The 13,018-nt window shown below is 38.6% G+C and overlaps 1 protein-coding gene across 1 annotated transcript in view; it reads left to right on the top strand.

The window, feature by feature from the left end:
- The window catches only part of CPB2 (carboxypeptidase B2), a 49,970-nt gene that overhangs the window by 30,882 nt on the left and 6,070 nt on the right, over window positions 1-13,018 (top strand). Inside the window, exons 7-9 of the mRNA XM_035002961.1 lie at window positions 1,689-1,799; window positions 4,823-4,916; window positions 10,791-10,993. Of these exons, the coding sequence (XP_034858852.1) occupies window positions 1,689-1,799; window positions 4,823-4,916; window positions 10,791-10,993 (408 nt within the window). The remainder of the gene's footprint in view (window positions 1-1,688; window positions 1,800-4,822; window positions 4,917-10,790; window positions 10,994-13,018) is intronic.

The raw sequence follows: 13,018 nt of genomic DNA, 5'->3' as shown, positions 1-13,018 counted from the left end.
ACAGTCTCAGTGCTTTTCAAAGGATGTCATCAGGAAAGTGAAAAGACAACCCACAGAGTGGGGGGAAATTTATATGATAAGGGATTTTCATTCAAAATATATAAAGAACTTCTACAAATAAACAATAAAATGACAATCCAATTTTGAATTGGGCAAAATATCTGAAAAGACAAGTCTCCAGAGAAGATATACAAATGACCAATAAGCACATCAAAAGATGTTCAGTATCATCAGTCATTAGGGAAATATTTGCAAATCAAAACCACAATGAGATACCACTTCAGATCCACTAGGGTGGCTAAAATTTAAAAAGGTAATAACAAGTGTTGGTAAAGATGTGAAAAAATTGGAACCCTCATCCATTGCTGTTGGGATTGTAAAATAATTCAGCCACGATTTTACAGTTTGGCAATTCCTTGAAAGGTTAAGTATAGAATTACCATATGATTCAGCAATTCCACTACTAGGTATACACCCAAGAAAAGTAGACACATTTGTTTACAAATGTTCATGGCATCGTTATTCATAATAGTCAAAAAATATGCCCATCAATTTATGAGTAGACAGAATAATGTGGTATATCCTTATAATTGAATATCATTCAGCAATGAAAAGGAATGAAGTACTGACTCATGCTACAAAATGGATGAATCTTGCAAACATTATGCTAAGTGATAGAAGCCAGATATAAAAGGCCACATATATTATGATTCCATTTAAATAAAATATCTAGAATGGGTAAATCCACAGAGACAGAAAGTTGGTAAGTGTCAGGGGTGAGTGTAGAGATAGGTAGAAGGGGAATAACTCCTAATGGGTAAGGATTTTTTGGTGGGGGGAGGGCTGATGAAGATGTTTTGAAGTCAGATAGTGGTGATGGTTGCACAACTCTGTGAATATACTTTAAAAAAAAATCACTGAGTTATACATTTCAAAATGGTGAATTTCTTTTTATGTTAATTGTATCTTAATAAAGCTGTTAAAGAAAAGAGGGGCACCTGGGTGACTCAGTCAGTTAAGTGTCTGACTCTTGATATCAGCTCAGGTCTTGATCTCAAGGTTGTGAGTTCAAGCCCCACATTGGGCTCCACAAAAAATTCTTGTTGGGCTCTGACAGATGATCCACATTAGCTCTGGAATTTCTTATCCAAAAAGCAGGACTCCAAACAGAAGGGATGAGTGAAGGTTGGAATGTATGTTTCATAGATTTGTTGAAAGAATTAAAATTAAAAATTTAGTTCCCTGGGTAATAAGGACAATGTAGAAACTACCTAGTCATATCTGGGCATAAGACAAGGTTAGTTTAAACTCTGATCGGTATGTGTTATTGAAAAAGGAGTGGAATTGTATCTAGGTTTTGTTTCTTTAAATCTCTGACGTGAGCTGTATTGCTTTAGTAAAGAATTTTTTTTGTTTCTTGAAGAAAATTTTAGAAAATATATGGTTCTATTTTCTGCCTTCATTAAATAAGAAGACCATTTGTCTCATGTCCAAGGCATTGGCCACCATTTGACAGGATAGTGCCCTCAATTCAGACTTTTCAAGGAATTAATACTCTTCCTGAAAGTTAAATACACTAATCTAAACATTCCAAATGACTTCTTAAAAAAATAAAACACATAAAAGAAACAGACTAAGTTTAGAAGGACTTAAAAGATATTATTAAACATACTTGGTTTAATTTGTAGGTAACTCAATCATATGGGAAAGAAACACCATACACCAATCTTCTGAGGCATGTGGATTTCTATGTGATGCCAGTAGTTAATGTGGATGGTTATGACTTCACATGGAAAAAGGTAGGTGAAGGCGAAGAAAACAAAGCATACCCTATTTGGGGGTACAGGATGCACAGGCTGAATTATTCAAAGAATGGTGGATCTTGGCACAATGGTTTTGTTTAAATATACATATAATTATTTTTTAATTTTATTTTATTATATTATGTATACATATAATTAAATTCTTATTATGGAAAGGCTCAAACATATGAATGGAAATCCTTGCACAGTAAACTCCTTTGTGCCCATCACACAACTTCATCAGTAATTAGTTCATGGCCAGGGGCACCTGGGTGGTGTAGTTGGTTAAGGGGTCAGCTCTTGGTTTTGGCTCAGGTTCCGATCTCAGGGTCATGAGATCGAGCCAAGTATCAGGTTCTGCACTCAGCATGGAGTCTGCTTAAGACTCTCCCTCTGCTCCTCCTCCTGTGTTGCGTGCTCTCTCTCTCTAAAATAAATAAATAAATAAATAAATAAATAAATAAATAAATAAATCTTTAAAAAAATAAAATAATCAACTCATGGCCAATGTTTTCTCACATATATCTCCAAACCAATTCTATCTTATTATATTATTTTGAAGCAAATCTCAGACACCATATCATTTCATCAATAAGTATTTCAGGATGCATCTCTGAAAGAGATCTTAAAAAAAAAAAAAAACAACATGGTACAACTGTACCTAAGAATTAACGATACTTAATATCATAAAATGTCCATTCGATATTTACATTTGTAATTGCTTCATAACTTAAAAAAATTTTTTTTCTTTGATTCAGGATCCAGTTAAAGCCAATATATTGTGATTGGTTTAGATATCTTTTAATTCTATTTTAATCCATAGATTCTCCTGCCATCCTTCTCATTCTCTCTCTCTCAGTTTTTTCTTTGCAATTTATTCATTGAAGAAAAGGTTTCCCATTGTCTGGATTTGCTAATTGCATTGCCATGTTTAAATTTTACATTCCTCTGTCCTCTGCTTTCTAAAACTTGAAATTTGGATTGTAGAGGATAAACCAGATTCAGGTTTGACTGTTTTTGGCAGGACTACTTCATTGTGATTCCGTATTCTGCATAATGTCTGATTGTATCTCCTTTTGTGATTTTAGCTGCCATCAATACACAATGCCTGGATCCATCCATCCTTACTAGGAATCCTTTGCATAGCATTTTGATTTAAAATCATAAATTGCAAGATTTAGAAAAGCATCCTAACTGCACTTGCATTCTGGTAGAATTGCATTCTAACTGATATGTGAATTTAAGCCTTAGGACCCTTTAATTTAGTGATGAGCGTCTAAATATGAGTAAGTTTCCTGGTCAATCTAATCTATACTGGAAACCATTATCAATGGTTATTTCTAACCCATCAACATCATGATTCAGGAAAATTACTCAAGCAATGTAAGTGATGTCCTTCCTAATGTAATGAGGAGCACATAAAACATAATTGAGCATATATAAGTTCAGAAAAGCCTCCTTGAGCAGCACGTGTAAACACCGAGGAGAATAATCAGAGTGATTGGAAACATACAGGATTAAACAAAGTTGTTTTATGGAGGAGGTAATTTTTGCAAAAGAAATGGGAATGGTGAAGAAGATTGGCTGAAAAAGTCATCCCAAGTGAAAGGAATACTGTGAATATAAATTTGTAGGGAGGAGTGGGCAAATCCTGAGCTAAATAAATGAGAAATCCCTAGCATAGTTCCTAACATAAATCTGGGTTCAGTAAATGATCATACTGGGGCACCTGGTTGGTTCAGTTGGTTAAGCCTTGGACTCTTGATTTCGGCTCAAGTCATGATCTCGGCTCAGGTCATGATCTCAGGGTCCTGAAATCAAGCGCCATATCCAGCTCCATGCTCAGTGGGGAATCTGCTTGAGATTCTCTCTCTCTCCCCTCCCTCTCAAATAAATAAATAAATAAATAAATAAATAAATAAATAAATAGATAGATAGATAAATAAATAAATAAATAAACAATCACATTCACAGGTTGTTGGTATTACAATAAATTTATTCTTTCACTGAATCATGGTAGAATTCAGCCACCCTTTAGATATTTGCTACTCCCCCACTGTCCTTTGTATCTTAACACTGCCAATTAGTCCCTGCAGTTTGAGAACCTAATTTCTCCAGGGCAATTCTTGCTACCAAACCACAGGCCAGGGGTTGGAAGCAGACTGGGAAGCTTTCCAGAGAGTTGGTGAGAGCAGGGAGAAAGTTACCACATCATCCCAACCCCAGGATTTAAATGATGTCTGTGCAACTGTTTACATGGTCAAATTTCTCAGTTTGCCCCAAGAATCCAATGGGGGAATTTTGCTTTATGTTTACAAATGAGGATTGAATTGGTATGATCAAAGGAACCATCAGGCTACAGGTGTCTTCACAGCTCCACCTCTTGAAGCTCTTAAATGAGAGAGTTGAATTCAGTCTAAAGGGAGCACTGAAACTCATGACTCATAGTTTTAATTTTAGTTGAAACACAAAGTTATTTTACTTTTCTCAGAAGGAATTAAAATTAGACCAAATAAGATTAAAGAAAACCAATAAGCAGCCTACCAAACCAAATGAAATTTGTGATATAGGTCAAAACTGATCAAATATTACCATTTGATTTGGTTCAGACTGAAATAGTTTTGAGGGAATGTAATTGAGACCTGGATGGAGACAAGGGCTGTGAGAAAGGAATGCTGTGAAGATCGTGACAGGTGGGGGCGCCTGGGTGGCTCAGTCATTAAGTGTCTGCCTTCGGCTCAGGTCATGATCCCACAGGACCCTGGGATCCAACCCAGTATCGGGCTCCCTGCTCAGCAGGAAGCCTGCTTCTCCCTCTCCCACTCCGCCTGCTTGTGTTCCCTCTCTCACTGTCTCTCTCTGTCACATAAATAAAATCTTTAAAAGAAAAAAATCATGACAGGTGGAGTGATGGGTTTTCGGGAGAGACACACAACCCTGACCACTTAGGCTTTAGAAGTCGTGTCTCTGCTTGAACTAGGAACATGGCCATCCTAGTTATCAGTATTTTGTTTATTTAGAATCGAATGTGGAGAAAGAACCGGTCCTTTCATGAAAATAATCGTTGCATCGGAACAGACCTGAACAGGAACTTTGCTTCCAAACACTGGTGTGGTAGGTTATTTGCTTCATTTCTAGCAATGTTTATTCATTTAAAAAGGGATATTCATTAAAAAAGGCTCACAATTCAAAGTAATTAGAGAGGAGGCCTATCTGAATCAGGATATAATTTAATAAATGTTTTAGTTAAATGTGATGCTGTGAATGTGCACGGCTCACCTTAATCTCTCTGCCCCGCCATTTCATCTTTAAAAAAAAAAAAAGGAAATTGGACCAGTTCCTTAAGGTCCTTCTAGTTTCAGAATTCTAAAATTCTACTTTTCTAGAATAGTAAGGAAGTGACTGTTAAAAGTCCTACTTCAATGAACAAATAACATTCATCATTAGGGTTTCAAAGTAGGATTGGGGGTGGGTACCTCTCCTTAATTGCATAAGAAAATATTCACTTCGAACAGCATTCAAAAACATTTTCTTTGGGTTTCACTATTTACTTAACATGATTTTTTCTTTTATGAATGTCATAAACTTATGTCTAGCATAGTGGGAGCTTATCATTAATTGTTTTGAATGAGTTAAAGTACTCAGCGGACATTGATTTAGGCATTCAAGAATATTGTCTACTTTCAGGGAGGTAGGTGGTGGTTTGCCTTTCCCCCACCGTATTTCATAGTTGCTACATTTAAGAACGAGCTACAAAACAAAACTAAACCTAATAATGATCTTGAATCATCTTCATTTTTTTTTTAAAGATTTATTTATTTATTTATTTGAGAGAGCGAGAATGAGAGAGAGTACATGAGAGGGGGGAGGGCCAGAGGGAGAAGCAGGCTCCCCGCCGAGCAGGGAGCCCGATGCGGGACTCGACCCTGGGACTCCAGGATCACGACCAGAGCCGAAGGCAGCCGCTTAACCAACTGAGCCACCCAGGCGCCCTGAATCATCTTCATTTTTGGAAGTGGGTACACATGGCTTTGTGGGGACTACAAGATATTGAAAGCGATTGAAGCCCCAAAACCCCACTTCTAACCACTCCTTTGCCTTACACAATGCTATGTACGTGATTGTACCTATTCCCTTTTAAAAACAAGAAGGGAAGTTTTGTGATTTTGAACATTTCATCATTATCTCAGAATCCACATGAAAACCTCACAACAGAGTACTTACCTTATTTCCTTAATTCCTTCCTTCTCTAGGTTAGAAACTCCGTGAGGGAAGGGACCATTACCCATTATCTAGTGCAATGCCTGGCACATGCAGAGTTCCCAGAAGTTAATTAAATGCATAAAGGAATGAATGAGTTGTTCTAAGAGAGCTGCAGATGTAATAAGCAAGCAGAGGAAAGGGCAGTTAATCCTGCCTCGGGCTCACTCCTTTTGTGACTAAGGGAATTACTTAGTGGTTTCTCCGTGAGAGCCATTCTTAAGATTGTCCAATAAAAGTGTCCACTGCAGCCCAAAGACTGCCACAGCAGTGATAACTGGGCAGGGAGTCAGAGGAGAAGCAATAAATATGAAATAGGTCTGAATAGAGCTGATGGTTACTAAGTGCTGAGCTGTTTATATATGTCTCCCCCTAGGTTTCATTATCTATGTATCCTGGATGGAGAATTCCAGATGTAAAAGGTCAATCCCATGCTTAAGAGCACAGACCTAGGAAGTGGCAGAGCTGGGATACAAAGCCAGGCTGACTGACTCCAAAGTTATTGCAATTCTTCTTGGAAAATCACCCCTCTATTATAAGTTCCCATCTGGAATTTCTTATTTTATCCTCATGCTCTTTCGGTGCTCTGTTTTACTTAATATTTTTTTATGGTGAAGTCAGTACCACCCAATTTGAATAATCAAGATGGCAAATATATTCTGTTTTTGCCCTCAAGACATATGGTAGGCCCTCTGAGGCATGGCACTATATTATTACCTGTCACAAGAGTTAAAAACAGAAACAGAAGCAGCAAGCATATAGACAAAAGAGAGTGCCAAATAAAATAAAAAGTAATTGCAAGAATTCTTTTTTTTGTCCAGTGCCCCAGTATCTCTTGTACTATGTAAGCAAGCCAGTGAGAAAGAATTAAATCTTATCTCCTCCTGGTTCCTGCACCTAGAACATGCCTTTATGATACTTTTTTTTTTTTTTTAAGATTTTATTTATTTATCTGAGAGAGAGAATGGGAGACAGAGAGCATGAGAGGGGGAGGATCAGAGGGAGAAGCAGACTCCCTGCCGAGCAGGGAGCCCGATGCGGGACTCGATCCCGGGACTCCAGGATCATGACCTGAGCCGAAGGCAGTCGCTTAACCAACTGAGCCACCCAGGCGCCCTTATGATACTTTTTTAAGAATCTAAAAGAGCACCTTACTTATTAACAAGAATTGGCATATCAAGGCTGTTTATTTCATGTTCATTTTCCCCTTCCTCTGTATTAAAATTGTGTGCATGTGCATATGCGTGTGTGTGTGGGGGGGGGTTAGAGACAGAGAATGGGGGTGAGGTTGCCTTGGACCACTCAGGCGGCCATAACAAAATATCACAGGCTGAGTGGCTTCAACAAGGGAAATTTATTTCTTGCAGAGCTGAAGGCTGGAAGTCTAAGATGAAGGTGTCAGTTGGGTGGGTTTTTCCGGAGGCCTCTCTCCTTGGCTTGCAGATGGTCACCTTTTCACTGTGTTCTCACATGGCCTTTTTCCTGTGTGCACATCCCTGGTGTTTCTCTCTCTCTTCTTAAAAGGACACCAGCCAGGGCGCCTGGGTGGCTCAGTTGGTTGAGCGACTGCCTTCGGCTCAGGTCATGATCCTGGAGTCCCTGGATCGAGTCCCGCATCGGGCTCCCTGCTTGGCGGGGAGTCTGCTTCTCCCTCTGACCCTCCCCCCTCTCATGTGCTCTCTGTCTCTCTCATTCTCTCTGTCTCAAATAAATAAATAAAATCTTTAAAAAAAAAAAAAGACACCAGCCATATTAGATCGGGTCCCACCTTTATGACTTCCTTAAACCTTAATGACCTCCTTAAAGGCCCTATCTCCAAACCTAGTACATTGTGCGTTAGGGCTTAAACATATGAACTGGCGGGGCGGGGCGCAGAATTCAGTCTATAACAGGGAACATTTTGTGAGGACGTCTGGTCTCAAACTTCCCGAGAGAGATCCACTTATTTTCTAAACTGTTAAACTACGAAGTGTTTATAATCAGTGTACAGTAGAAAATCCTTTATTTCTTTTCCTATGAGACCATAGTGTCTTTTCATCATTTTTATGGTGCTAAAATATATATAACATAAAATTTGTCATTTTAACCATTTTTAAGTGTACAGTTCAGTACATTCAGGCATTAAGTACATTCACAGTCTGGGAAACCATCACTAATATCCATTTCCAAAACTTCTCATCATCTCAAACAGAAACTCTGTGACCATTAAGCAACGTCTTCTCATTCCCCCCTCTCCTGCAGCCCCTGGTAGTTTCTACTCTACTTTCTGCCTTTATGAATTTTCTTATACTAGGCCTATAGATCAGAGAATGCTTGAGCTTGAAGGGACCCGGTAGACCAAGTGTCTCTTGGTACAAAAAGAGTGCCTTCAGCTGAGAGAGATGAAGTAGCTTGTCCAGATGAACATGCCTGTTTCATGGCAAAGCAGATCTCAGACTCGAGTTTCCTGACTCTCCACGAGTCTTCCTACCAAAATACTTGAAATCTCCAGAATGGCAGTCACAGAACAAGAATTCTGCGACTGTGCTGTGTCTATTACAGTAGTAACGAGTGGTGGCTGAGCCCTTGAAATGTGGCTTGTCTGAATTGAGATGTGCAGTGAGGGTAAAATACACACCAGATTTCAAAGACTTGGCCTAAGAAAAGTAACATAAAACAGGTCATGAATAATTTTTATATTGATTACATTTGAAAGGGTAGTACTTTGTACATATTGGGTTAAATAAAGTGTATTATTAATATAGGTTCACCTGTTTCTTTCTTTCTTTTTTTTTTAATGATTGACTGAAAAATCAATCCTGTGACTTCCTTCATGTATCTATGGAAGAGCTCTGGTCTGAGGATTCACGTTAGGGCACCACCTCCTCCTTCATTTCTTTCATGTCCTCCCCTGTCTCTACTCCTAACATATAATCTCTGTTCTCTAGAACTATATATCAGAGGGAAAAGGGCAGGAGAAATCAAAGGGGACAGAACTATGAAAATGGGTCATCTGATCACATTATTGGTTAAAAATTAATACAAATGAAGTACTTGGAAAAGCCTTGGATGTTTAGCACAACATTTTCTTGTAGGGAAAAGAATGTTTCACAAACATTAAGGTTGTTTCTATTGTAAATAAAAGGAAGAAAGCAGAGCAAGCTTAAGTAAGGCAGGCAAGCCTGGAAGGTTAATGGAGTAGCCCATGGGACCTGAGGACAAGGATGCAGCTGAGCCTCAGAAACAGCCTGGAACTGGGCCTCAGCACTGCAGTGGGCTCCGTGACTCCTTTCTCTCCCCATTCATCACTGTGAAGCACACTGGATTCTTTTTTATTCCAACCCGGATGATGATGATGATGATGATGACGACGACGACGACTACAAAGGGGAGAAACAGTAGTCACTGAACACTTAGTCTAGACAAGGCACCATGCGAAGCACTTCATATGCATTAGCTCATTGAATCCTCATTAAATATATAATTTTCCCATTTAGCAGATAAAAAAATCAAGGTATAGATAGGTTTACAACATTTTATCTAAGGCCATATCTATTAAATGGCAGCGCCAGGATTAGAATCAAGTGATTGGACGACTAATAATATGCCTACGCTGCTTAGCCTCTTACTATAAAGGGCCATTACTACTGAGAATGTTCGCTTCGCATCTCCTGAAATAGCAGTATTTCCTTCATAGGGTTGCATGAGGATTAAGTGAGATATTGCGTGTAAATCTTAGAATTCGTGTCAGCAGGTGATGTTACTGGTATTGTCTTCTTTGTCCTGGAGAGCAGCTAGACTGACACCAGAATCTTCATCTCAATTTCAAGTTATCAGTGGAGGGATTCAGATTGACAGAACACAAGTTAAGGATCCAGCTCAGGATTAATCAACTGTTTCCAGGAGGGAATAACGTTTGGGGTCAGAGATGGCTCCCTGGGGCTCCACCCCGGCGCATTAAGGAAGAAAACTACCATCTGAAGTGATGTATACTATAATCTCTCAAAAGTATGAATAAATATTATGCTGGCACCCAATATCACCATTTTATTTTGTTTAAGGACTTATTTATTTAGCAAGTTAGAAGTAGCACTGAAGGCAGACTTCCATATTCTGAATTCCCAAATGAGACTTTTCTTTTATGGGCTATATTGATTAGTAACTTTTAAACTACAAATACCAGAAAAACCAAACTCACAAAGGATTAAAGAAAATGGGGTTTCTAAAAAAATGTGGTTTTTTTCTCTCATATAGCCACAAGTTTGGAGGCAGGACTGGCTGACGTCTCTGAGATTTCCTTTCACAAAGGGTACAAGATGGCTGCCCCCAGACAGCAACTGTTGGGGTGTTTGCTATGAGGGCATAAAAATACTTACTTCAGGGGAGCCTGGGTGGCTCAGTTGGTTAAGCGACTGCCTTCGGCTCAGGTCATGATCCTGGAGTCCCGGAATCGAGTCCCACATCCGGCTCCCTGCTCAGCAGGGGGTCTGCTTCTCCCTCTGACCCTCCCCCCATCTCACGTAGTCTCTCATTCTGGCTCTCTCAAATAAATAAATAAATAAATAAATAAATCTTTAAAAAAATATTTACTTCAAAAGAAATATAAATATGTTCTTTACAGAGTTCTGTCTAATCCATTTCTCTAAAAATGTTGCACCACAGATATTCAGAAAAGGCACTGTCAGGGAAATCACAAATTACAATAGCATATGCATCTCTTCTAATCCCACTCTATCAATTTCACTTCAGGGGAAGGTGCATCAAGTTTCTCATGCTCAGAAACCTACTGTGGCCTTTACCCTGAATCAGAACCAGAAGTGAAGGCAATGGCTAATTTCTTGAGAAAAAACATCAACCACATTAAGGCTTACATCAGTATGCATTCATACTCCCAGCAGATACTGTTTCCATATTCCTATAATCGAAGCAAAAGCAAAGACCATGAGGAACTGGTAAGTGCTACTTAATTTTTTCATTGGCATTTCAGAAATAAAATAATACCTAGCTCAAGAATAAAAAACTGTGGGAAAAAATTTCTCCTTTGGAGGACAGAGGCAAAGATGGTTTATATTTTGGTCTCACTCTGCTGGGAGTCATCCTGAGTCAGGGTTCACTGAGGGAATGTAAAGAACAGGTCCTACCCTGTGGACGTGAACTTTAGTCCAGCAGATGGGTCCCTAAGAAAATGTCAGACATATTGCTTGAAGGTCAGGTTTGAACCATTCCACATGGAGCCGAACTACATATAAAACCATAAAAGCAAGGACAAGAGTCTCTGGAATTGTGGGTCTGCTTTGTGGTAACTAGCTTTCTACAACAGCCTGACATAGATCAAGTCCTGGTACAACACTCATCAATCTAATACCAACATCGGGAATTGTGTACACACTCACCTCCCTAACCCCCAGAGGTTTGGTCCTATTAAAAGCACCTCCAGTGTCAACATTTTGGAATGTAGTAGAAGATACAGGAAGTTCGAAGAGGACTCATATAACCTGCTAACCCCTCACTGCTTTTTGGTCCCAGTTGTTCTACGTTTGGGTTGATGACAAAGAATGTAAGAGTTCCTCATGTATTATAGCTAGGATGGGCCACATTCTTACCCCAGATGCTTTCCAGACAATGGAAGGGTTATAGTGACTGTCTGACTCTTGGCCAAGGTCTGATCTTTATGTAGTGGTTTGTTTCTTACTAACTCCTTTTGTTCTGGTTGTCTTTTTTTCCTTTCTCTCTCCTTTTATTTTAATTTTTATTTGTTTGTTTTTTCTTATTGAAGTATAGTTGGCATACAATGTTACATTCGTTTCAGGTGTACAACATAGTGATTCCACGGTTCTATACATTATGCTCATCACAGTAAGTGTAGTTACCATCTGTCACCATACAGCATAATTACAATATTATGACTATATTCCCTATGCTGTACTTTTTATTCCATGACTTATTTATTTTATAACTGGAAGTTTGCACCTCTTAATTCCCTTCACATATTTCATCCATCCTCCCAATGCCTCCCCCCTCCTCTGGCAGCCACCAGTTTCTTCTCTGTATTTATGATTCTGTTTCTGTACTTTTGTTTGTTTGTTCATCTGCTTTGTTTTTTAGATTCCACATATAAGTGAAATCACATGGTATTTGTCTTTCTCTAACTTATTTCACTTAGCTTAATACCCTCTGACCCATCCATGGGTCATCCATGTTGTTGAAAATGACAAGATTTCTATTCTCATTCTATTATATGGCTGAATAATATTTCATTGCATATATGTACACCCCACATCTTCTTTATCCATTCGTCTATCAACAGATACTTAAGTTGTTTCCATAACTTGGCTATTGTAAATAATGCTGCAATAAACAGAGGAGTCATATATCTTTTCAAATGAGTGTTTTCATTTGCTTTGGGTAAACACCCAGTGGTGGAATTACTGGATCACATATTTTTATTTTTAATTTATTTGAGGAATCCCCCTTACTGTTTTCCATAGCAGTCACACCAATTTACATTCCTACCAGACAGTGCACAAGAGTTTCATTTTGACCACATCCATACCAACACTTGTTATTTCTTGTATTTTTGATAATAGCCTTTCTGACAGGTGTAAGGAGATATCTCATTATGGTTTTGATTTGCATTTCCCTAATGTTTGGTGACGTTGAGCATCTTTTCATGTATCTGTTCGCTGCCTGTATGCCTTCTTTAGCAAAATGTCTATTCAGGTTCCCTGCCTATTTTTTAGTTAGATTATTTGTGGATTTGCGTTTTGTTTTGATTTTGTTTTTGTTGTTTTGGTGTTGATGTGTATGTCCTGGTTCTCTTACAAGAATAAACTATAGCCACATTAGGGGCTAGCAGTTGCTGATGACAAATATAAGGTTATTTGCATTTTCTGAAAATAGCTCATTTAGAACATAAACACATCTGATACTTGCAATTCTTTCTTCTTCTCAAGAGAAAACTTTTAAGGAAAGCTCCT

This window comes from Mirounga leonina, unplaced genomic scaffold (genome assembly GCF_011800145.1).
Source record: "Mirounga leonina isolate KUSES-001 unplaced genomic scaffold, KU_Mleo_1.0 Mir_127, whole genome shotgun sequence".
Lineage (NCBI taxonomy): Eukaryota > Metazoa > Chordata > Mammalia > Carnivora > Phocidae > Mirounga > Mirounga leonina.
The sequence above is the reverse complement of the archived record's forward strand: the minus strand, read 5'-3'. Positions and strand labels throughout refer to the sequence as shown.